Source organism: Prunus mume, linkage group LG4, assembly GCF_029339155.1.
Source record: "Prunus mume cultivar Tortuosa linkage group LG4, ASM2933915v1, whole genome shotgun sequence".
NCBI classification, from domain to species: Eukaryota; Viridiplantae; Streptophyta; class Magnoliopsida; order Rosales; family Rosaceae; genus Prunus; species Prunus mume.
This window is the reverse complement of record NC_142701.1, coordinates 8,078,674-8,104,011: the sequence shown is the minus strand read 5'-3', so window position 1 is coordinate 8,104,011 and position 25,338 is coordinate 8,078,674. Positions and strand designations below refer to the sequence as shown.

Sequence of the window (25,338 nt, the reverse complement as noted above, 5' to 3'; positions counted from 1 at the left end):
TTGGGCCTTCTTAAGCAAAGCTTATGTTATACGCATGTTGGCGTATGGAGCATCTCGATCAGTGGATGAGGTTGCCCGAATGGGGAAGTCCACTACGTTGGAGGCTTTGGTAAGATTTTGTGATGCGTTGAAAATCAGACACTAGGGACTACCTGCGTAGACCTACTCCCGGGACCTCTAATGGCTTCTACAAAAGTCAAGCTCGAGGATTTCGGGAATGATTGGTAACATCGATCGCATGCATTGGTAATGGAAGAATTGCCCAAGCTGGCAAGGTGATTACGAAATAGAAAAGGCACAAAAGTATCATCCGAAGCCGTTCTTGGCGACACATGGGTTTGGCATGCTTTCTTGAGTTGCCGGAGCCCAAAATGACCTCAACGTCCTGGGTCAATCTCCGGTCTTCAATGATGTTTTGACCGGCCAAGGCCCCAATATTACCTATCAAGTCAACAATACAGTCTACCAGACGGGGTATTATCTAGCTAACGGTATCTACCCAAGGTGGACCACATTTGTCAAATCCATTCCGAATCGCCGATCTCATAAGCAAAAATTATTTGTTACTTATCAAGAAGGATACATGAAAGATGTCGAAAGGTGTTTTGGCATCCTTCAAGCTCGATGGTTGATTGTTCGAGGTGCGGCCCGTATGTTTGATGAGGAGATCCTCCGAAGCATTATGATGACTTGCATCATTCTCCATAATATGATTGTGGAGGATGAATACGATTATGATGCTGGAGAGGTCTATGAACCAGATCCAATAAACACGGTCTTGACCCGGATTTATGAAAGGCCCATGGGGCCAAATGAAGAACCGTTTGAGCCGGAACCGTTGGTGAGGGACGATCGTATGATGACCCGGATGATAGATCGATATACAGAGATGCAATCTTCGTATATTCATGAAAGCCGTCAACTTGACTTGATAGAGCATATATGGACGGTGAAAGGGAATGAAGATGAATGATGGAGCATAGATGCTTTGGTTATGTTTTAGGCCTTATGTTTTGGTTGTGTTGTTTAGTATTGCTTATGGTTTGGTTGTGTTGTTTTTTTATTTATTATTGTGCCTTGTTTGTAGTTTTTGTTTTAATTTTAATTATGTTTTGTTTGATGTATGGAATATGTTGAATGAAATTGTCTTTTATTGAAGGCTTTGTTTATTAAATAAAGAAATCCAATACAAGTCATCAAGAATTACTACTACTAAAATAAAAAACATGAAGTACACCAACTTTAATAGAAAACAAGAAAAATAAAAATACATAAAAGGTATGCCAACTAATTTAATGGTTTTGATCATTTAACCAATCCGTGTTGCTAGGTCCATCATCCTGGAAAAGTCTTCTTCTCATAACATCCCTTCGTTCTAGCTTCCAATATTGTTTTGTATCAGAGACATATGGCTTGTATCCATCGCCATAGTTTCCCGATCCGTCTTCTCCATATCTTTTTTGTGCAAATACTCCTTTTCTCGTGCACACTCGGCTTGAATTACCACCTCCATATCTTGGCGTTTTTGCTCCATTTCAATTCTTATGCCGTTTTGCCTTGCAATTTCCTCCAAAAACTTTGAATTATGATTGCTTGAATTACCCGTTTTCTTTGCCTTCATAGCCTTTCGGCCAATGGGCCTCGGTTCCTTTTGGATGGGTGAGTCTTCACTCATAGGGGAATCGAGAGGTGAATCCGATGTCGTTGCATCACGGAGAGGCGTCTCGTTTAACACAACGTCGGGACCCGTGGGAATAATATTGAAGCGTTTACAATATTTCATCACCTCCCAACATTCATGATGGGTGAATTTTTTTTTGCCATCCCGGTTGCACCGAACCACATCTGTGCTTGAATGAGCTATTTAACAAAAAAATGGAAATGCAATAACTATTTAAAATATATTGGATATGCAAGTAACAAAATAAAAATAATGGAAATGCAATTAACCTTACAAAAAAATTGGAAGTGCAAGAAATATGAAGAAACAATTGGAAATGTAAGAAATATTAACAACATATTGAAAATGCAAGAAATATTAACAAAATATTTGAAATGTAAGAAATATTAACAAAATATTTGAAATGTAAGAAATATTAACAAAATATTTGAAATGCAAGAAATATTAACAAAATATTGAAAATGCAATAAATATTAACAACATATATATATTAGGACATTAAACTTAATATAACGAAAATTACAAAATACTTACCTCGTTAGTACGATTTTCCCCACTTCTATACAAGTTCATCGCTTTTGCCAAGACATCTCTCCATTTTGCCATCTCTTTGTTGAGAAGTTTCCACCTACTCGATAATGTCATTTCCGTGCGAGTCCGAATTTTTTCGCAAAATTCGGCATGAATTTTTTTCCACATATGGAAAAATTTCATCTCATTGCCTGTCAAGGGACAATGACAAACTCGGAGCCAAGCCTCACACAAAAAACATCTTCCATGGTGCTCCACGCCCTCCGGTTTCAATAGAAGAAGCCATAAAAATAAGAAATAAAATTACAATGTGAAAGAGATGAAAATGTTGAGTGAAGAGTGAAGAAAATGTTGAGTGAAGAGTGAAAAAAATGTTGAGTAATTGTAGAAGTAGAATAAAATGTATGAGAATTGGTGTTGAAAGTGAAGGGTATTTATAGGTATTTATAGGAAAAAAATCAGAATTTTTAAGTATTTTTTAGTATTTTTTAAAAAATTTCGATTTTTTCATAATTTTATTGCTGAAAAATCGACACCGTTGGATGAAGCTTTGGAATCAAATCGGAGCGAGGCGTGCGTGTCTTCCAACCGTTAAGGCGTGACGAATGCACGCCGCAACGTAAAAAAATTTGAAATGCGCGTGACGACGCACCGACGTCGGACGTCACCCCGCGTTTGGACATGGGGCGAAGTTGCCTTGGGCCACCGGGTTGGTGGGTCCCACACCCCGGCCCGAGCCGTCTGAACGCAATTTTTTTCCCCCTGGGTGCACCGGTGGACTTGCTCTAAGAGGACATACCAGTAAGAGCTAATTCCAGGATGTTTATGGGGTCTCTATTAAAGGTGAATGCTTACTCTTCTCTAAATACTCGATCTTCAAAGTGTTACTTCCTATCTTTGTTTTCATTTTCATTTATTTTTATTGAACGATTTATTCTCTGCAAGTTTCAATGTTTGTTTGCGTTTTTGGTTAGATGATTTACCCAACACAACCTATTATATGTTGTTTTTAGATCTTAAATATAGGGTGATGTTGAACGAACCTAAAATTTTTCAGTTAACACCACCCTAAGAGCATCCACAGTGGGAGAGTATATTTTCGGGGGTATAAAACTACTTTTGCTTTTTACACCTCCAGGGGGTTGTAAATATGATTTTTGCTCTAGTGGGGAATATGTAAATCTAAATATGTATAATTGATTTTTTTCACGTTTTTTGCTGTATGTCCCACTTTTGTCATTTTTTTCTCATGTAAGCCCCACCTGCAAGATATGTAAAAAACGATGTATATGTGCATCTAAATTTGCATCTCATGGTGGTGATGCAAATTTATACTCATTTATACCTCTCCATTGTGAGTAATTCCAATAACAAAAGATGCATATTTAACATATACCTCATTATAAACCCTCCCACTATGAATGCTCTAAATATAAGATAAGAAAGGGGCTCTGATTGCTTTCACGGCTACATGGGTGACATAGAATTTTAAAGAACGCAAGCCCAAGATCTGGACCTAAAATTTCAGACCAAAAAAAAAAAAAAAAAAGATCTGGACCTAAAACTTACAAGATGTAATGAAGGCCCAACACAACTCCACACCAAAAGGCATACTGAGTTGGATCTGCAACAATGAAACCAAAGAAAAGGGAGAGAGAGACCTTAAGCTGCTACTGATCAGAAGACAGAGGAATACATGTAACAACAGCAGCAAAAGCAATGGCGTCGTCGTCAGCTCTTCGAGAGCTTCAGCGCGAATTGGAGGCCAAAGCTAACGATCTCAGCAAAATCCAGAAAGGCAAGTCGTAGCTGTATGCATATACATTTATACTTAATATGTAAAACCCTAACATGGTATTCGCTCTTTCAGATATTTCAAAGAATCACCAAGTGAGAAAGAAGTACACTATTCAGCTGGGCGAGAACGAGCTTGTTCTCAAGGTCACCTTCTGTCTTGATTGTGCTTTCTTTATTCTCTGTTTGGTTACCGGGAAAACGAAGTCAGCTCTTGTTATGATTTTTATATAAGCTGAGACGCTAAATTTCATTTAAATAGCTTTTTCTTTCTTCAGAATGCTTGAAGTGACTTTCTGCTAAATTGATTACCTGATATCTGATGTATATGCAAAATTTTCATTTCGTTGGAAGCTAGTGTGCTTTGTTGTAGTGTTTATAATCTCATGGTTATTGGTTAGTGATTTACTATTGGATTGAATACTAATATGATTGCTTGTGTTTGTAGGAATTGGATCTCCTGAGCGAAGACGCGAATGTTTTCAAATTGATCGGTCCGGTTCTTGTGAAGCAGGATTTGGCAGAGGCTAGGGCTAATGTGCGCAAGAGAATCGAATACATCTCTGCTGAACTGTATGTTTCTGTTTCATTTGTTTATTATATATGTATATACATAATATTATGGTTTGTACTCTGCACTTGCAATATTTGCACTAGTTTAGTTTTTCATTTCAAATTTTAACTTTATGGATTATTGTCGTTATTTTAGCATCTATTTGATGAAAACAACCCGAATGGAGAATAAACCCTGCTGCATTTCTCAACACTGACTTTATCAATAAGTAACTCTTGTATTTTTTATTTTATTTTTGTGAACAATTTTAGAATTTCAGAATTTTGTGAGAAAAGTGAGAGTTTAGATCGAATGTTGAAATTGGTCAAACTAATTTAATAATTTTTTGGTAAATTTAAAATTATAACTAATCTATGTTAAATGATAGGCCTTGATCATTGATCTTAATGCTGGAAAGTGAAATTTTTAAATGGAACGTAACGAATCTAACTAAAGCCTTTTCTTTTCTGAAACTGCATATGGTTTACAGTTTCCATATCAAATATACGATTTATGATATGTTGTATAAAGGCCGAACCATCAACAAGCTTCTTTGAGAGTAAATTTCTCCCCACCAGATGGGGAAGGACCAAGGGTGCAATAGCGTAACAAAAAATGCAGCTCTGCATTCTCAAGAACCAAATCTTTAGAACAAAGTTTTTGTAATTGTAGCTAATAGCTATCAATTTCATGGATGTTGAATTGCTTACTATAAAGCAAGACGTACTAGTACTGAGTTTTCACAAAATGATGTGTAGGGGTCTCTGTTCATTGGAATGAGTTATGTTCACAGTCGTGGTGAAGGATGTCCATTATTTCATAAGAGGATGTTCAATGTATTCGTATGCCTATTACCTTCATATATGTGATTGTGGGCCTAAGAAATAAATATCTAAAGAAATGGGACTGTTTGGTTAAATCCCAAAAAAGTGGAGAGGAATGAATAAATTGGGTATTGATGTCAATTATAACCAGGTTTTGGTGTGTCTTTCTCTGAAGCTGTGTTTTCTGTGCATAAGCTTATCTTGAGAAAAATTTTCTCAAGAATTGTTAGATGGATCTCATACTAGTTATATGCTTTTCTAGACCATAAATTTCTCAAAAAAAATTTCCTATCTTTTTCTTGATCATCATAATCATATTTCATGCGAAACTTGTCTCACATATGTTTGACACTGAAACTGGTATTTATTCTGTGCAACAGGAAGCGGCTTGATGCTACTCTTCAAGATTTGGAAGAGAAGCAAAATAGCAAGAAAGAAACGGTTTGTATTCTTCCTTGTTTCTGTGTAACTTAAATGCTCTCATATAATGTCATAGCCATTCATACGACCTCTTGACTTTGATTGGGTTGTGGTAATATATCTATGGTGTTTGAAGAATTAATTTCAGATAGTGTACAATTAAATTGTTGCATTGGTTTTGTGTCTCTCCTTTCCACCTCCTCGTTTTGAAGTTGACTAGGGTGTACTCTGCAAAGGGTCTTAGCTACAAGTTAACACCATTCTTAACCAATGTAGACATATATTTCAATATTAATTGCTTCCATTGGATATGTTGTCTTGCAGATGTTAAAATTACAACAGAGGGCTCAATCTCTCCAGGCTGGAAAAGCAAAGGCATAATCTGTTTTCGTAGTTGTGCTCTCTTTGTCAGAAGTAATGTATTCTATGAGTTTCTGTTGATGCTTGGATGTAGTTTCAGTTTTTTTTTTTCTTGTTTGTTCAATATGTTTTGTAAACCTACGAAAGAGGTCGTGCCGACACGAAAGAATACAAGAGTTACTTATTGATAAAGTCAGTGCTGAGAAATGCAGCCGGGTTTATTCTCCATTCGGGTCGTTTTCAACAAATTGATGCTGAATGTATTTTGTATTGTGAAACAACATAGTGGTTGCCCAAACCTCATCCCTGGTATTTCATTGGAAATAGTCTTTCAACACAGCACTAGCAGAGCAGCTCATAACTTTGATGCATTTTATCCCACACAACTTTTAAATGAGAATACCAGGGTGAGTCATTTCTGTCTCCATAAATCATTCAATAAGTCAAGGCTAGCCACGCTATATGGCACTCAAATTAATGTGTTAATTGCCTCACCCTGGATGTTTTAGCTTTCTAACTTCTTCAAAAAGCATGCTGAGAAGGAAAGCACCCAAATTTTTTTTAGAACAATTCTCGCAGACTTTGCCTCCAAGGGGATGAAACTATCTACTTCGAACTTAAGCAGGATGCCATGAGAGCATCAAAAATTGGATCAAAAGAAGGAAAATGAGTTTGAATATAAATCAAAAGTTCAATCCCTTTTATTAGGGTAACCCCAAAGTACACAGATGTAATATATATATATATATATATATATATATATATATTCTTTTTCATAGTGCCAATAAGTTAACATCACCCAAACAGAAAAGCAGACTAGAAGGGAAGGGAGGCAATCTTTCCAGTTTCCATGGCTTTAAAGATCAAATTCAAGATAACCAAACTTCATGTTCATGTTTAATATCAATCTACAGGGTTTAGCCCCCTCCCACATGTTCATCATGCACATAGTCCCGAGTCCAAACCGACTATAAGAAACCAAAAGATATGATTTCAAATATTGGTTCCGCCACCACTTACCCACATGACTATTATGTCAATATCTATGGTTTTATAGTACAAATTGTTATCTCTCTCTCTCAATTTTCTTTTTCATATCTTTAACGCCATAATCCCGTAAATTCACTTTGAATGTTCTGCATATTGATGTATGCCGAAACAGTTTAAGCTTTTGAAGCCAATGATATGTCCTGCATATTGATGTATGCCTAACATGCTATGAGAGCATTTTTTTACAAGAGTCATGAAAGTTCGAACATCCCCATTCCCACTTCGTTTGTTGGATTGCTGGGTACGGGGTGGGTAAAAGATGGATGCAGAGTTAACATGCATTTGCATTATAGTCATGAGTAGTGTCGAAGAATATGCAGGGAATATGAGATATTTGGCAACAATATTCACGTGATTCTATTTTCAGCCCATCATTTGTACTGTCATCCTGAAGAATCCTTCTAAAAACTTTGGCTATTGTTTTTTTATATTTTATTTTAGTACAAGCGATAGTTTAAATTATAGGGGTTCGAATATGAGACCTCTTATTTGCAATTCAAGGCCATTTCCCATTGACTTAAAGATCTACGTGTTTGATGTTATTTTAGTCCACCTCCAAATAGATAAAAACATAATTAAATATTTTAATAATTAAAAATAAAAATAAAAACATAAAAAACTACATATAAACAAAATAAAATTTAAAAAGTAACAAAAAATATATTTAAAAAAAGTGAGATTCACTATTATATCCAATATAAGAGCCCAAATTATAATATATAAAAACCCTATATGAAATAGACTTTAGAAACACACCCAAAGCTCATTTACAACATGACAAAAAGGTTTTTAACTTCTTTTCAATTACAAAGCTGTCATTGATTTCTTAAAACAAACCAACCCCAAAACCTCATTTAAAAAAAAACCTAAAACACTCAATAGGGTATCAAAGTAATTTAATAATCAAAATTAAATTCAATATGGTCAACTGTCATTTTTTGGGTTTGTTTATAGAAATTAAATGATGTAGAGTTTATCTATATTATTAGTGCTAAGAATGGGTATATGACTAAATATCTCTTAAAAAAATCAAACAAACTCATCTCCCGCTCCTCCCAGCCCTCACAGCAGAACCCAGAACCTTGCCAAATCCACCCCAACAATCCCCACCCCTTTGCGAACCTCTATCTCTCCCTGTCTTTTCTTCTATTTCCGTGTCTTTTTCTCTCTCCCCATCTATATACACACAACCCAGATATGAATCTAGGGCTGTTTTGTTGGGTACGGGTAATATTTGGATCGGGTTGGCTTGATTGTCTTGAAACTGCTAAGGAGGAATTCCCTGAACTAGCTTAAGAGAGAGAAAGGGGGTTGGGGAAGGGAGGATTGGTTTCAAATTTGGAGTGCGATGGAAGCAATTGTCGGCGTTGCAAGTGTGGTATAAAGACTTGTATAGAGAAGGGTGGTGTAACGACCTGATTCGAAAATAAGGAATATTCCCGAATCAGGGTGTGAGTCATACCATAGTTATAAGAATAAAACCCTACAACCATGATATGATGGAAAAAAGAACCACAAATAAATACAAATTTACTTAACAACACAGAATCAGAGTCGTAGTAACTCGTAGTTAATTACACACTAAGATCTTTATTAAACCGTAGACTACTTACAAATGTTAATTACACAAATCAACAACAAAAGCCTAGTAGCTTGGTTGAAACCCGCTTCCTCAAAGTTCGCCTTGAATCCTGCACAATCTATTAGGGTATGAGTATTCTAATGCTCAATAGAGTACCATCAAACCCCTCAAGGTCAACTATCACAGTTAATCAAAGTGTCCTGCATCAAACAACACAAGATACATAAATTCTGCAACCATACCAGATAAATAAACTTGTATATGCAGTGATGTCATGAACTCACTTCCTTCTAATCCCACTAATTCATACCTTATGGCAATAAGCCTGCATGTCCCATATCATGCGTTTTACCACTGTGGCTCCGAATATTCTAAAATATGAACTAAAGCCCATCCGTCCCTTAATCCATTTTTCTTTTGTTTACGAATTTCTCAACTTTCACTTTTCATTAGAGGCCCTACTCCCATCACCTCATTATATTCAAGTCATGCTCCCGTCACTTGAATATATTTTACTTTTTTCTTACTCAGATATATCTAAAGCATTCTCCAACCCCTTAGATATACCTTAAACTACACACAGACCCAACACAACTGTATTTATGATGCATATATAATGCATCGCAAACATAATTTATCTTTGCTAAATAATACTACAGATAATAACAATAATATTTCAAGCTTCCTCTGTTTTCCAGATTAAACCCTAGATTTTGTGAGACATTTTGACCAACCAAACGTTAACGAAAATGGGCAAACTTGTAATGGTTTTAAAGCTTGATATCTCTAGTTTCTAACCCAACAAATCACACTGAAAATGGAGCTAAAACGAAGGAGAAAACTAGCTCCAAAGTTGGACTCGTTGCTGGTTTTTCTGCGGAAAATAGATTTTTTTAAACTTTGCACATGTGTTTGATGTATCAAAACTCAACCAAATTCAACGAAACCAATTGTGTTTTGTTCCTTGCCAAGTCTAGTTTAAAACCCAATAAATGGCTTCCTCAAACACTCAAAGGATTGGGAGAAAAAGAGAGCCAAAGTGAGGCTCACGAACTACAAATTTTCAGAAAATGCAAATTTCCAGATTTGGTTCAAAGTTGTTTTCAACCATTCTAACACTTCCAAGTTGTTCCTAAGGCTTCTAAAACTCTTCTAAAGTTCATACCTATCATTAGAACTCATCAAAAACTCAAAATGGAACCAAAATCAACAACACTCACACTTGAAAAATTGCTCTATGCACCCAATCCGAAAATAAAGGTTCAAACTCTTCCAACTCAGTTTCCCCAACACTCAAATGACTCAAAATACCCTTTAAGGGACTAGAAACACGCAAACACAAAGTTATTAATCAAAATTCGAAATTGACTCACCTTAGAGATTTTTCTTCTCTTCTCTTCTTTTTCTCATTCTTCTTAGTTTTCTTCTTCTTTCTCTCTCTCTCTCTCTCTCTCTCTCTCTCTCTCTCTCTCTCTCTCTCTCCTGCCAACAACTCACCTCCCCTAGTTCTTAAAAAGATTTCAGCTTCATTAAGAAAAATCTCTTAGGCTAGGTGACTCACTACTTTAGACTAGGTGATTCATCATTTCATAATGGAGGTTTTGAAAGCTTGAGGCAATGGGGGAGGAATGGGAGGACGATGGTTTGATTCCCTCGACGTTTCAGAATTTTTTTTTTTTTGGGCCTACAAGGATATTTTGGTAATTATCCACACATAGGGGTATTTTTGTCATGTTTGTCCAACTTCAAATTAAACACATTTAATTTAACAATCTCCATCCAAAATCACTTGATAAAATACCTATAATCATTCTCCACCATAATATTATTTTTCACTAAAATATGAAAATCCACCTTGAATTTTTCGGGGTATTAGGATAATCCACCTTAAAGAAGTTAAGTTCATGAGACCTTTTTGTACCATATCCACATCCTAAATAGTTCATGGTAATAGGATAATCAACTGGGCATCGATAATCCACAAGGCTATCATGCATTGTATCTGCTCAATCAAGAGGATAACCGGTATCGAATCATTCATGTGGAGACACTAAGATAAATGTATGGGTGTTTAATAGAGAATGAACTCACTAAACGTGATCAACAGAGAGAACTTGAATGGAAGTTTTACTTACATGTCAATCTGGATCTCTCAAGTTGGAATAGTGCAAATTAGTCATTGACTTGAGGCACCACAAGTTGTATTATGGAAGCGTCATGGGCCCTTAGCCATGTTGAAGTGTTGTGTTCCTCTGGACATAACCCAAAGTTATTACTAGGGTTCATGATCAATTCATGGAGACATGTGAATGTATAACAAAGGATCTCTACCTTCAGTAAATGAGGATGCTCAAAAGATGTGACTCAAAAGTCTTTGGCCAAAGGAATGAGCTAGATCAATAAAATATATTGTGATCATGCTCCAATGAATGGGCTTGACATGAATTCCATGCCCAAATTAGCATGATCAAGATCATTGATTAAAAGAAGAATGGTATTGCACGGTAATCTCAACTGAATAGGTTCACAACCCCATTTCTATATTGGCTTAGGCAACCGTGACATGTTGCTAGATGTCACGTACGGTTTGTGGAAGCCCTGAGAATAAAACATAATGTAGTTCTCATAAAGGAAGAATTAAAAGGGAGTTTTAATTCACAATCAATCAATAAAGAGTTTTGGATCGCCCACTATTTTGACGATTAGAATCTATTGGATCGCACGCTAATAAGGTTAGATGAAAGGAAATAAATATAATGTGCATAGACTTATTAATTTAATGGAGATTGAATTAATTAAGATAATGCGGTAAAAATGTAGTTTGGGCCAAAATTATAAATTGGGTTCAAGGCCCATTGGGTTAGTTAAGACATGTGGGCATAGTGGGATGACCACATAAGCCCAAGAGGCCCAATAGAGGCCCATTGCTAGTTTTACCTAGAGGGAGATTTAGGTTTCCTTCTTATCAGTCTATTTAAATGAACTTTGTCGCTTGAGAGAAGTTAGGGTTTTTGAGCTAATTTCAAGAGAGGAGTTAGAACACCATCAAGCTCCTTCCACCTAGAAAAAATCGCCACCCTAGAAAGTGAACACTAGCATCCTTCCTTCCTAGGTTGCATCATATCCTCCATCTTCCTTAGTGTGGAAAATTTAGAGGTCGCTTCCATTGGTGATTTCGTGAATCTACAAAGCCTTCCATAAAGTGATCAACTCAAAGGATGTCAACCTTGAGTACTGTTTCAAAGGTAAAGTTTCTACTCTATCTTTCTCGTAGTCTAGAATGTCTAGGAGTGGATCAATCTAAACCAAACCTCAAGATACTTGGCATTAGTTATGTTATAGCTTAAAGATTAAATTTTAAAGCTTATGTTGCCTCAATGTAATTGTAACCTTATTTTTGTGGCTAAATATAACTAGGATTTAATGTTTCTTTCAGGGTCATAAACACGTTGTGCTGTTGGTGGGTGTTGGGAGGCTGGGTTCTGGGTTAGGGTGGGGTAGTATGAGATAGGGTGGTGTGGAATGTGTTATCAATTTATTAAATTATTTATTTTATTTTATTGTTTTATTTTTATTTGAAATTAATTTTTATTATTATAGGACTTAATTATGTTTTTATCTATGTGAAGGTGGGTTCCACTTGCCACATCATCAAAGTAACAGACTTTTGGATGGAGTTGAAGGCATGGGATAAAGTGGGTCACCAAATCTCGGTTAAGGGATGAAAGTGGGTCATTTTGAATTTTGGGGGGGTGAGGGGGAAAGGGGGGAAAGCGGGATTTGACTGAAGTTTCAGGGGGCATTGGTGTAATTAAGCCTATAAATTATGTTTAAAACCTTGTTTTTGTCTAGTCACACTTTTCTGTTTTGCCCCCCCAGGCCGTATCCACGTTGAGTCTTCCTTCTAGCGCACTCCGCTTCCTCTTCTGTAGGACTTCTTGTTGATAGTGTGTGGAACTACCTTTTGTTGTAATTAGATATAACTACTTAGTATTCTCTGGTATTTCCTATGTTAGGGTTGCATTATTGGCCTGAGGCCTGTTGACTTGTGTTTCAGCTTGTGTGCCTTATCTTGTGCTTGTTAGAAGTTGAGATTTTGTTATTACTTGTCTTACAGATGAATATCTTTTTAGGAATTGACCCTTTTATAGGAGAAGCTCTATTGAATTTTTAGTAGGAATCTTTGCATTTATTGCTTTTAACTTGGGAAAGAAAGGCATTCTAGTGAAGTGGGCTCGACATCGACTAGGTGTCGGACAGGAAACATGGTCAGTAAGTGACAGCTCATGTACTACATGGAATGATACTATTATTCTAAAATAGATACTAATTTTATGAGGTTCCTTAGCTATCTCCAACAGCAAGAAGATGTCTTGGGTTGGGCTAATATCTTGGTAGTAATTGGGCTTCATCACAAGGAAATCAATATTGGAGGGTCGGCTGGCGATGAGATTGTGCATCAGGGAAGGGGGTGTGTGAGGATGTGGGTTGAAGAGGGCGATGACTTTTTGGTTGAGGGAAGAGGGTGGGGTTTTGGGTTTGGGATCGAAGAGAGAAGTTGAAAGAAAGTGTTATGCTTCCTTCTCCAATCCCATGAAGATCAAGATTATTAGGAAGGATGGATATCAAGGGAGAAGTTGTTAACAATCCTTCAATGGTGGAATCTGAGATTAACCGCCAAAAGTCTTGGGGTTTGAGGTTCCAAGGTTCTCTTTCTTCAAGATCGAATTACATGTCTTCATCAATAAGGCCAAGCAAAAATGAGGTTTTGTATGAGAAGGATTTGAGGAGAAGCTTTATCAATGAAGCATAGGACTTGAATAGGAGCAAATTCATTGTTTTCATATATTTTTGTTTTTGTTTTTTTGGGTTGGGATTTTTAGCTTTCAAATTCAAGGATTTTAATTTTAATTTATGCTTTTTTTAAATGTTTTAATTAATTTTTTAAAATTAAGAATGTTTTATTGATGTTTTTGTCCAGCTAGGATGGAATTACTAATATACCCTTACTACATCATCAGTTTTAAAAGAGTTTGAGATGGAGTTGACATAAGGGGGAAAGTGACACACCAAATTTTGGTTAAGGGGGCAAAGTGGGTCACTTTAACTTTGAGGGGGCAATGTGGGATTTGATAAATGTTTTAGGGGGCACTGTAGCAATTAAGCCATTTATTGATATGTCCATGTTCTTTTCTTAGTCTCACTTTACTCCCTGAACTTTCAACTAACTAAATATCCCCCATATGCTTGCATTCCATGTCTCATGTTATCCAATTCCATAATTTCTTCAGTAAAACTTTAAAGTTGCTAACGTAGTATGGGCATTTTAGTAATTTCAGCTAGGGGTGGGAGCGGTCCGATTCGGTTTCCACCTCACACTGGAATCGAAACCGATATTATTCAATTGGTGCGGTTCGGTTCATTTTTGGTAAAAAAAAATTATGAAACCGATCGATCCGTTTTAAACCGATTTCCGTGCGGTTTCTGATTTTTCCCACTTTGGACAAGATTTTTTATTATATCATTTTCAAATTTTTTATTTACAAATTCCAACTAAAATTTTATTTTTTAGACTTAAAATTCACAAATGACCTAATTTCATGCAAAGAGAGATGATTGAGCATAAAAAAGAGAGGTGCTTTAAAATTGGGATTGGGGAAATATTAGTTATAGGATCATAAATGTAGCATTATACTTAAAGAATTAAAATAAAATAAAACTATACACAACTAATTCGGTCCTGTCCAAATCGGTGCCGATTTGTTGACTTTTTAGTCAACACGGGTTTTTCCGTCCAGTGCGGCTAGGTGTTCCGATTTTCGGTCTCGATGCCTACCCTTAATTTCAGCTAATAAAAAATTTAAAATCCAAATTAAATATAAAAAGCATTTTAAATTGTTTAAACATTAATGTGATTTTAATTTTAACAATTAGATTTTTCAAAATTTTGCCAATTTTTTTTTTATTAGAGGACATATACGTGGATTAAATCAAATAATAACGAGTAAAAGCATCTACAGTTTTGGGGGGGAGGGGGGAGTTGTATTTTCAGGGGTATAAAGCCACTTTTACATCCCTTTTACACATTTGAGGGTTGTAAGTATAGTTTTTGCTCAAAATGGAAAGATGTAAATATAAAGATATATAATTGATTTTTTTTGTCTTAATTCGTTTTTGTGTTAACTTCACAAAAATTGTATTAGGCTAATTTTATTTTTTTAAACAAATAGACCTAAAAATATTTAAATTCGGAGAAGATATGATTTCATTAAAAAAAAATTAAAGCTAGCTGTTTTTGAAAATTAAAGCTATTGGTCCAGCAATGTAGCCATTGGGGGAGAGAGATGAAAACCAAAAATTGGGCCCACATATGAATTTTGGTGCAGCAACTTTTTTGCTGACTTTTCTCCACTATATCTCACCTTTTTTAGCTGGGTCCCACCTATAATATATGTAAAAAATGATGTACATGTACATATAAATTTGCATATCATGGTGGGGATGCAAACTTACACTTGTTTACACCTCCTATTTCAGATGATTCCTATCGCAAAAGGTGTATATTTAACATACACCCCATTATACACCCTCCCAATACTCTAATGAATATAAAAAGCTCCACCGTCGTAACGAACCAAAACGCGCCGTTTCAGGTGCTGAAACTAACGCCTAACGCCCAACGCCCAACGCCCTCTGGGATATTTAACGGCCCTTGAGCCGTGGAAAAGACACAAAACGAGTGACACCTGTGCACGCAATTAGCGAATCTATACTCTTTGTTTATTCATTCTATTTGTGGTCAAAACACCGTGGACCGGACGGCCATTTCCTCCTCATCTCTTCTCCTAACTTCAAATCGAAACATCATCATATAAAGTAGAAGGAGAAGAAGAAGACACAGACCCCAAAAGAAAAGAAAAGAAAAGAAGATAAAGACCAAACGTAGATTAATCATCAAGCTCCTTTTGCTTCAATAGCATTTTGCCTCATCTGTAAGTTTCCCCCATCTTTTCCTTTTCATTTCCCTATAGATCTGAGCAACTGCTTTTATATGGGTTGTGTTTTGTTTTTCCTTTTTCCCTTTTTATTTCTTTGTATTTGTTGTTTTTATGGATATGTGTTTTACGAGAATGACATGATTTGGATTGTTTTGGGTCGTAAATGTGAAATGGGGTTTTTCATGTGAGATATTAGAATTGCATCATGAGGAAAAGCTTAGGTAGAAAGTCAATTCTCGATTTGGATTGAACCCATTTGAGAAGGATAGCTGAATTATTGATAATCTACTGAAAAATAAAAAGAAATAATAAATGGCCCATGGTTTTCAAAAATTCTTTTTCTAACACCTTCAGAGCACTGATAATGCTGCACCTTCTATGTTTTGTGGTATGATCTGCTGGGGTCTCACAGAACACAGTAAATTGGCTAATTTTATCTCAATTGATGTCAAGAAATGTGTGATGTGTGTAGTTTGATGGCGACAATGAGCTTTAGTGCATGGTGCTGCTATGAATATATTTTGTTTCTTTTTTGCTTTGTATCTAGGCATTGTGTATTTTTCTCAGATTTGAGTTCGAAGTTGGCAGCAAGTGATTATAAACTTTAACGTATGTATACTGGGATGCTTTTTCTCCTTCTATTGTTTTCCTTATAATGTATATATAGTATATGTCAAATGTGGGGTAAAGACATTACTTGCAATTGGTAAGATTAGAAATCACTGTGATATAGTTATAACATTAATCATGATGGAACTAGTAAACTAAGAATGATAAGCGGGTTTGTGGATTTGATTTTCGTATGAATTCCTTCAAAATATATACATGTATATATTATATATATATATATATATATATATATATTCTGTATATATATTATATATATATATATATCAAAAAATATATAATTGTGTGTCCTGGTTTGAGTTGACAATGCATGTTCATTTGTGTGTAGTAATTGTTGTTTCTCAAATATATTCTTAGTGGGTCTACTTGGGGATTTGAAGTGGAGCTGCTTGGTTTTTTGGTGAGTTTACTTATCAACATTGGATTGGTATTATAATAATAATAATAATAATTTTCTGATTTGAAACATAATTTCTTTAATTAAAAGAACTACAGTACAGCCACTGTACAACAAAGAGACATTTAACATTAGGTAATCACTTTTATATTCTTGCTTGAAAGCAGGCTTTCTTGGTAGTTGGGTTAGTATTCACTTAGAAGGTGACAAATAGGCTTGATTTTGTGGTAATTAAATAGACCGAGTAGCTGCTTTGACAATTATAATGATTTGAACTCACTTGTATGTTGTAAACAAGCCTTAAGAAATTTCAACCATAGTTGGAGAAATTTTCAACGACAGATATTTAATTCTCGTGGTAAGACTATTGTGCCTTTAAAATTCTCTTCAATTTTGGTTAAGCAATGGGGTGGGTGGACTGTTGTTGTCTGATTTTTCTTCATACAGTGTTGCATTTTCATTTTTTCAGAAGTTTATTACAATTAAGGTGCCTTTGAACAGTATAATCTTGTTCTCATGTAACTACCATTATTTCAATTTCTTATTCTTCCAATCCAGAAATTGTGATTACAGAACTTGGTTCTTCTTTTTTGGTAGGATTTAGTTTGGGGGTTAGTTCTTATTTCTGCTCATGGAAATATTAAGATGCCAAGCTTCCAATCCATTCGTAAGGTTCTAGATTTTATTCCTCCTTCTATATTGAGCTCCCATGTGGTCTGGGGCTGGAAACCCCCAAAGGTACCTACCTAGCTATTTGCAAGTGTTTCCTGCCTCCCAAAGATTGTAGGGTTTGTGGGGAGCCCCAGTTTTAAAGCTGTGTCCACTTTGCGGATTGGTGGATTTCTGGGTATAAAAATAATAATTTTATTGTGCCGCTAAATCAGTGTTGGTATCTTCTTGCTTGTGAGGTCTTAATTTCTTCACATTTCAGGTGTACATAATTTATATGGTATTTCACTTCCTGATCTCTTGCATTATGATGTACATGCTCTTGCATATTTCTTTGATGACAGTGCTCTTGCATTATTCTTAGTCAAGAAGAACATATTAGAAGCTATTTTGAATGTGTTCCGTTTGGAGGATTTCAGTAAAGTTCGAAAAAGCAAGTTTCACTGTACAATATACGTCCTTTGCTACTTATATGTTTTGAATGTTCCCCTTTTAACGCGCGTGCCTGTCAGTATGCTTTTGCAAGAATTTTGTTGCCTTATGCATTGCAAGATGTTGACTAGCATGAGAAGCGTAGCTTGCTTTCTGGTACATTTCCACAAGTATGGTTCTCATATTGCAGTTGAAATTTTTCAAGGAAAATCTTTTTTTGTTATGGTATAAAATCGCTATTGTGTTGAACCCATAGGATTGTTGATTGTGTTTCAATTTGCTACTAGCCAATACGCTCTTTTATGGAAAATTTTCCAAGAACAAACTCTCACAAATTTTATTGGGAAGTATTTGTTAATGCTACAGGTCTTTCATTATATTATTGTCTTCAAAAAATTGTAGCATATTATAAACTTGATTCAAGGTTGCATAATTTACATTTCAGTTTTAAATTGAAGTCAGATTTTGTTCTTCGTGAGTATGTCTGGGAACTTAAAGCATTCTTTGTATTGCAAGTCCTTTTGTGCACTGCCTTTGGGCAGTAGAAGATCATGTGTTAACTGTTGGAGGTGCATGTTTTAGTTCAGCTAGTATTGTTGATGCTTAAATATGACAGTCTCTTAGTGTGGGTATCATCAAGGCTGATGTTGGGCTGTTGCGGTCAGGGGAGTGCGCCTTTGTGTTATTTGGGTCTACCTCTTGATGGGTTTAAGGGTTTAGGTGGAATCCATGGGTTTAGGGTTTGTTGTGGTCCTTCACTCTTTGGGGGAGGGGGAGGTGTATATACTAATTTAGTTTCTGAAGGTCGTCATTTCTGTATAAAATGCTACCTTATATTTCTTTTTTCTCCCTCGATATTCTATTGGATTTTATACAATCTAAAGCTTTATTTTTATTTTATTTTATGGTATGCAGGAGCTAAAAGACATAATCTTTGAATTTCCTGGGGACATCTTCATGATCTTCCATGTTCAGAAATGCTTTAAAAGTGTCCGCTTCCGAAGCAATACTTCATACTCTTGCTCCTTTTCCCATACCTCTTCTGAAAATTGCTCACCTGCTCTTTCTTCAATTTTGTCTTCTCAGCAGGGGTCATCACAATTTGAAGACCCAACAAGACTATCGGACCTTGACATTATCATTGCTAAAGTATCTGTTGGCAGGACTGATGATGAGATTCTACAGTCTCTTGCACATGATCCGGCATACAATAGCATTCAGCTCACAGATAACCTTGTTGGTCAATTGTTCCATCGGTTTAAGAATGATTGGAAGTCTGCATTGGGTGTGTTTAGATGGGCAGAGTCACGCTCTGAATATACACTCACCCCAGATGCATATGATATGATAGTTGACATTTTGGGTAAAATGAGGCAAATGGATAAGATTATGGGTTTGTTAGAAAAGATGCGTGAGGATCATCTGGTCACTCTTAACACTGTTGGTAAGGTTATGAGAAGGTTTGCTGGTGCAGGGAAATGGGAGGATGCTGTGAGGATGTTTGATCAGTTAGGAAGTTTTGGATTGGAGAAGAACACGGAATCAATGAACTTGTTGCTTGACACACTTTGCAAAGAGAACAAAGTTGAGCAGGCTCGTGAGATCTTTTTAGAGCTAAAATCACACATCTCGCCAAATGCTCATACATTTAACATTTTCATTCATGGTTGGTGCAAGATCAAACGGGTTGATGAGGCACACTGGACAATCCAAGAAATGAAGGGACATGGCTGTCGACCTTGCGTCATCAGCTACTCGACCATCATCCTATTTTATTGCCACCAATACAACTTTGTTAAGGTCTATGAATTGTTTGATGAAATGGAAGCTCAGGGGTGCCCGCCAAATGTTATCACCTTCACCTCTGTCATGTGTTATCTAGCTAAGTCTGAGGAGTTTGAGGAAGCTTTGCAATTATATGAGAGAATGAAATCTGCTGGATGTGATCCGGATACACTTTTTTACAACTCACTGATCCACACACTAGGAAGAGCTGGCCGGGTACGAGACGCTATTCATGTATTTGAGGTTGAAATGTCTAAGAAGGGGGTTCCTCCTAATACATCAACTTACAATACAATGATTGCCATGTTTTGCCATCATGCTGAAGAACAAAAGGCCTTAGATGTCCTCTTGCAGATGGAAAATGCAAGGTTATGTAAGCCTGATGTTCAGACATACTATCCATTGCTTAAAATGTGCTTTAAAACTGGCAAAACAGACAATTTTTTGAGCAAGCTATTAGATGACATGGTTAATAGACATCATCTCAGTCTCGATCTCTCAACCTATACGCTTCTAATTCATGGACTATGCAGATCAAATAAGTGTGAGTGGGCGTATCTTCTCTTCGAGGAGATGATTGGTCAAGAGATAAAGCCTAGGTATAAAACATGCCGTTTGCTTTGGGATGAAGTCAAACGGAAGAATATGTTTGGCCCTGCTGATACCATTGAAGACTTCATGAAGAAACTATAATTTCGTGAGAAGAACAATGGCAGGGTAGTTAAGGTCATTTGAGGTGACACTTGAAGAAATGCGTCTTGGACCATTGCCACTGCTATAAAAAGTTTGATCATAGCTCCAAATGTCCAACAGATGGAACAAACTTCATGCTGGAGATTGTATACTACTACTACCTAGAAGTCCTTGATTGTATACTACTACTACCTAGAAGTCCTTGTGTGGCACAAGGTTGGTACGATCCAAAACGAGAGTATGGCTTTTGAGGACCTTTCCTTTTGAGATGAGCGATAGGATACTAAACTTCACACACACTTCACGGATGCTAGGACTGAACCCAAGACCTTTCCTGAGAGGAGCAATTACTCCAAATTACTACACTAATGGGTTCTTTGCCAATAGAGAGAGAGTATGACTTCGAGTATTAAAGCATGGGAAAAAGGTATTTCAGGCATTAATGTTGAATTCAGGCTCTGAAAAGAACCATTTATGGGGGAGGATGCAAGGAGAAAATCTGCCGTTTCATTGGTTGCATACAACGGGTTACACTTAAAAGTTTCTTGGTGGATGCGCATTTAGGTTTCAGCAGTGTCTGGCAGCAACTAGGCTTTATAATCAACTAAACAAGGACCCTTAAAGCGTTTTTTTGTTTCTTTGACATTTAAAATTATGCTACAAATAATTCAGCTAGTGATTAACGTTGTTGATATACACTACACTTAAGTCAACTCATAGCTTTGAAAGATTATGATGATCCACATTCCTTATCACTGAATCATGGTGCCAACCAAAACTTATAACCATTCTACCTTTCCAACTTCCGACTAGAACTTTTAATCATTGCACCACGACTGAATATTGTCTACATCAAATAAAATTTAAAGAAAAAAGAATAGAATAAATACATAATTTACTAAAGGAATAATAGAAAAAAGAATAATGACTTAAATTTTTATTTTTATTTTTATTTTAAAAAGGGACAGTGGCGGCATGCGTTTTTAGTTTTTATCTCTTTTGTTTGGGAATTTGGTTTCCTCAGAACACTCGGAATCAAGGGAGAAGAAAAACAGAAACATCTCCTATTTCGTTTCTTTTATTTTGCTTATGGGCTTGGGTTTCCTACTTGCACTTGGAAAAGTAGCACTCTCTATATAATGGATGACTTTGGTCAAAGATAACATTCGACACAAATTCATGAACAACGCGGAGCACAGGAGAGCAAAATTCAAGAAGCCTAACCCAGAATTAAAGATGAATAAAAGAGTGGAGATTCGAAGCGTTTGGCAACAAAATTTAGAATACGAGTTTGCTCGTGTTGAGGCCGCAATTGCTGACTACCCTTTTGTCTCCTTCGACACTGAATTCCCAGGCACCATACTTGAATGCAAGGCTCGGGATCCCCCCGCATACCAATACCAAATCATGAAGGGCAATGTGGACGCCATGAACATCATTCAGCTGGGCCTAACACTCTCAGACCACTACGGGAACTTGCCCAATTTGGGCACAGATTGCTGCTACATATGGGAATTCAACTTCAGGGACTTCGACATTGAGCGTGGCGACCTTCACACCGCAGACGCAATCGAGTTTCTTAAGCGGCATGGGATAGATTTCTTGCAGAACAAGGAAAAGGGTATTTGCTCTTCCAACTTCGCGGGGCTGATGGAAAGGTTGGTGCTCTGCAATAAGTCCCGTTTAACATGGGTGACTTTCCATGGTTCGTATGATTTCGGGTACCTGATGAAGATTCTAACTCGGAAGGACTTGCCGATGGACATTGGTGGTTTCATGGAAGAGGTGGAGAAAAAGTTTGGGAAAAGAGTTTACGACATCAAGCACTTGATCAAGAGTTTTCAAGGGCTTCATGGAGGTTTAGAGAAAGTGGCTCATTCGCTTCAGGTTGGTCGTGTGGCTGGGAAGAGTCACCAGGCTGGTTCTGATAGTCTATTGACTTTGCAGACGTTTATGAGGCTCAAGGATGTGCATTTCGGAAGTTTTTTAAAGAATAAAGACTACTGTAGCCTAAGTTTAAATCATTTTCAAGGAGTTTTGCATGGTTTAGAACTTGAGGCTCATTGACCATCATTGAGCCTTTTCCTTTTCATGATTCTTTAATACCTTTGATAGATAAATAGGTAATGGGAATTCTGTAGCCCCATTTTGAACTTTTTACAGGATTATAAATACAATATGGTCCAAACAATTTATTTTATTCTTCTAGGGCTCGTTTGTTACACATGACTGTCTTGACATGGACTATGCTTAGGGATTTTCTTGGCTTCGATTGTCGGTCTATGTTTGGTGTATGCTTGGACTAGGACTAGATTTTTATTTTTCAAAAGTATCTTTATATATGTATATATGTATAAATACATATATTATGTACATGTATATATGTATTTTATAATATATAATATATATGTATATATACATATATTATATATATACATAATATATATGTATATAATAATATATACATGGGTATAATACAAATACAAATACATATATATGTATATTTGTTCACCTCGTTTTGTGATTTCTCCTGAGATGGAAGGGCAAAGTTCCCCACTACCTTGAAAACCATTGACTAGTTAGCAAGTCAGCTTTCTTTGGTGTATGGCGTGCACTGCTAGCAATGAAAATCTAGCAGACTTATTCTAAAGTAGATAACTTGCGCCTCAAGTCACTGATTTCTATAAACAAATGATTGTGAATTTGGGTGAGGAATATCTTCCAAGTAAGTTCTTTTCTTGCCTCAGACTGGTGAGGACTTTAACAATTCATCCCAGTAAAAAGAGGTTTTCGCCGAATGGTTGATGGAATTTAAATTTGTCTTAGGTGAAGCTGCCTTTACAAAACTATAAAAATAAATACCCACGCTAGGAAGATAAAAAGACAATTTGGAACTCCATTTTTGTCGGATGGGAGGCTCTGATCCGGCCGGACTGGAAATATCTGGCCGGATATTAACAACTTCAATTGCTAGGCTTCAGTAAATCGATACCAAAGGTCAATTTTGTGAGCTTTAATATACTTCAAACTTTTGTGCGGCTTTTGAGTGGGCGACTGCGCTTCTTCATCGGAGAGGCGTAGTGGTCATTCTTGAGGACTTCAGATGGGCTAGAGACTTGTTTGTGAAATTTGTTGAGGTTTTCATGTTTGGGAAAAGCTCAAGCTCTACCTGTCTTGGTTTTTTGTTGAACCAAATTTGTAACGAGAGAAATCTCGTTTTAAATGACTTATTTTCTAAGTCTGAACCTTAGGAATTCTGATCTAAAGCTGGTTTCACTTGGAATTCAAGTGAGCTTCTGGTTGATTTTGAGTTGTTTGTTTGGTTGATGAATTGATCTTTTTTTTGTTTTTGTCCATTTGAACCTGTTCACCCTCTCTTCTATTTATAGAAAAATGTTTTCTGGAGCAGGGTAATTTTTTAATAATGGGCGGCAATTTCTTAAGAAAAATCTTTTTAATTTTAAAACACAAGAAAAAGGAATTTTATCTAATTTTTTGGCAATCGAGCTCTCAATAGTCACTTCTCTGTCTTTGAAAGAGAACCTAACTCATTTCTAATCCAACTGCCCTTGTGAGATCTCAAACCGTGATGGTTAGCTTGATTTCCTGTTTGAACAACTCTCTGCCCTTTTGCTTATCTTCTTCTTTAAATAACAAGGCCTGCTTATCTCTTGGGATAATCACCCTATTTGAAATAGAGAAACTATCTCTGAATATATAAATACATTTAAAAGAGGATTTTGATCTTCCAGTGGCAGAAATTCAGAGAAGTCCTTTTGCCACTGACCTGCTTTAATTAATTCTCAATCAACTCAGTTGAGTTTGTTGACTTTTCCATTTTGGTAGTCATGTGGGTTCTGAAAACGGGTCTCTTCCTTTTTTCTTTTAATCATCTGGGCCCATTCTGATTTGTCTGGAGCCCAAAGATAACTGCTTTTCTTTTTGGGGCCCAAGTTTGCTTGCCACATTTTGATGAGTCTTGGGTGGGCCTCTCTGGACTTTGGGTTTTGCCTTCCGTTTTGCAAAAGCCCAAACTGCTGAGTCCTGTAGCTTTTATTCAGGCTTTCTCCGTGTTGGGCTGGTAGCGTTTAATTTAGGCCCAAACAATGCCCCCTAAGTCTGAATTGTTTTTGGAACGGTTTCAGACTTAAATGATTTGGCCATTAAATTGGCGTGTGCGTTTCTTCCGTTATCCCACCTCGCCACGTCTTCCCATTGAGCTAGAGTTCGTGGGAAATCTGCTTAATTACTAGCTCTTTACTAGCTAGTCATTTATCGATGACGCATACTGTCTTTTCCACGCCCTCGTCTTCTCTTTCCCACGCTGAGCTTCCTTAAAAGAAATTCGAAACCCACTATTCCTGTTCATCCGAAAACCTAGTATTTCGGACCTTGCTCCTCTGAGCTTCTCTTCGAAACTCCATCCCTTCCTTGCTAGAACCCGCCTTTCTTGTCAACTTCTTTTGTTTCTTAACAAAAACAGGTTTGAGAAATGTCTTCCCCAAAATTCCGTGCTCAGTCTTCCTCTGTTTCAGTTCCTCCCGATTACATTACTGGGACTGGGATTGACAAACATGCTATAGAGGTTAGGAGCAAGCTCCATCCTTTTGCCTAGAAAAACCTAGATGAGAATGTCCTTCATCTGTTCGAGAATACCTTGGTGCTTTGGGGCCTCACTGGTTTGGTCATGTTCCTCTCGAGATGGCAGATCTGATCAAGAGGGATGCCTTGAGGCTCCCTTATGTTTTGAGAGCACTTCTGCTTCTAGCTTCTCATTCACAGGTTAGCAAGAATGGCCGGTCCTTCCGTCAGTGAGAAAGCTTGATTCAATGAAATGGGTAGACTGGATTGTGAGCTTCTTCCAAGATATAGACCTCATTGGGCGAGCTCAGTATCTACGATGCCATACTTTGTCCAAGCATGCATCACATGAGATGAAAAC

General features: G+C 36.7%; 2 protein-coding genes and 1 pseudogene across 4 annotated transcripts; all 3 read left to right on the top strand.

Moving 5' to 3' along the window:
• The first annotated feature begins 3,844 nt into the window (after positions 1-3,844).
• LOC103328236 (prefoldin subunit 6) lies at positions 3,845-6,391 on the top strand. Its single transcript, XM_008230633.2, has 5 exons — positions 3,845-4,010; positions 4,083-4,153; positions 4,455-4,579; positions 5,764-5,824; positions 6,128-6,391. Exons 1-5 carry the CDS (start codon positions 3,932-3,934, stop codon positions 6,182-6,184), a joined length of 393 nt encoding a protein of 130 aa, XP_008228855.1. The 5' UTR covers positions 3,845-3,931; the 3' UTR covers positions 6,185-6,391.
• Positions 6,392-15,457: 9,066 nt separating this feature from the next.
• Positions 15,458-21,153, top strand: LOC103328238 (Tetratricopeptide repeat (TPR)-like superfamily protein). 3 transcript variants are annotated; one of them, XM_008230634.3, is made up of 2 exons: positions 15,458-15,787; positions 18,834-21,153. In XM_008230634.3, the coding sequence occupies exon 2, from the start codon at positions 18,876-18,878 to the stop codon at positions 20,394-20,396; it is 1,521 nt and encodes a 506-aa protein (XP_008228856.2). In that variant the 5' UTR covers positions 15,458-15,787; positions 18,834-18,875; the 3' UTR covers positions 20,397-21,153. The 3 variants fall into 3 exon arrangements, with proteins under 3 accessions (XP_008228856.2, XP_088907112.1, XP_088907111.1); XM_089050986.1 differs by lacking the exon at positions 15,458-15,787 and adding an exon at positions 16,803-16,820; XM_089050985.1 differs by lacking the exon at positions 15,458-15,787 and adding an exon at positions 16,901-17,664.
• Positions 21,154-21,294: 141 nt separating this feature from the next.
• Positions 21,295-22,549, top strand: LOC103328280 (putative CCR4-associated factor 1 homolog 11 pseudogene; annotated as a pseudogene).
• The last annotated feature ends 2,789 nt before the right edge of the window (positions 22,550-25,338 follow it).

Excerpts from the sequence above, each read along its gene's own strand:
- LOC103328236 (XM_008230633.2), top strand. The coding sequence starts at position 3,932 with ATGGCGTCGTCGTCAGCTCTTCGAGAGCTTCAGCGCGAATTGGAGGCC. Across the intron at positions 4,154-4,454 it reads AGAACGAGCTTGTTCTCAAG|GAATTGGATCTCCTGAGCGA; the intron begins GTCACCTTCTGT and ends TTGTGTTTGTAG. Across the intron at positions 5,825-6,127 it reads AAAATAGCAAGAAAGAAACG|ATGTTAAAATTACAACAGAG; the intron begins GTTTGTATTCTT and ends GTTGTCTTGCAG.
- LOC103328238 (XM_008230634.3), top strand. The coding sequence starts at position 18,876 with ATGATCTTCCATGTTCAGAAATGCTTTAAAAGTGTCCGCTTCCGAAGC.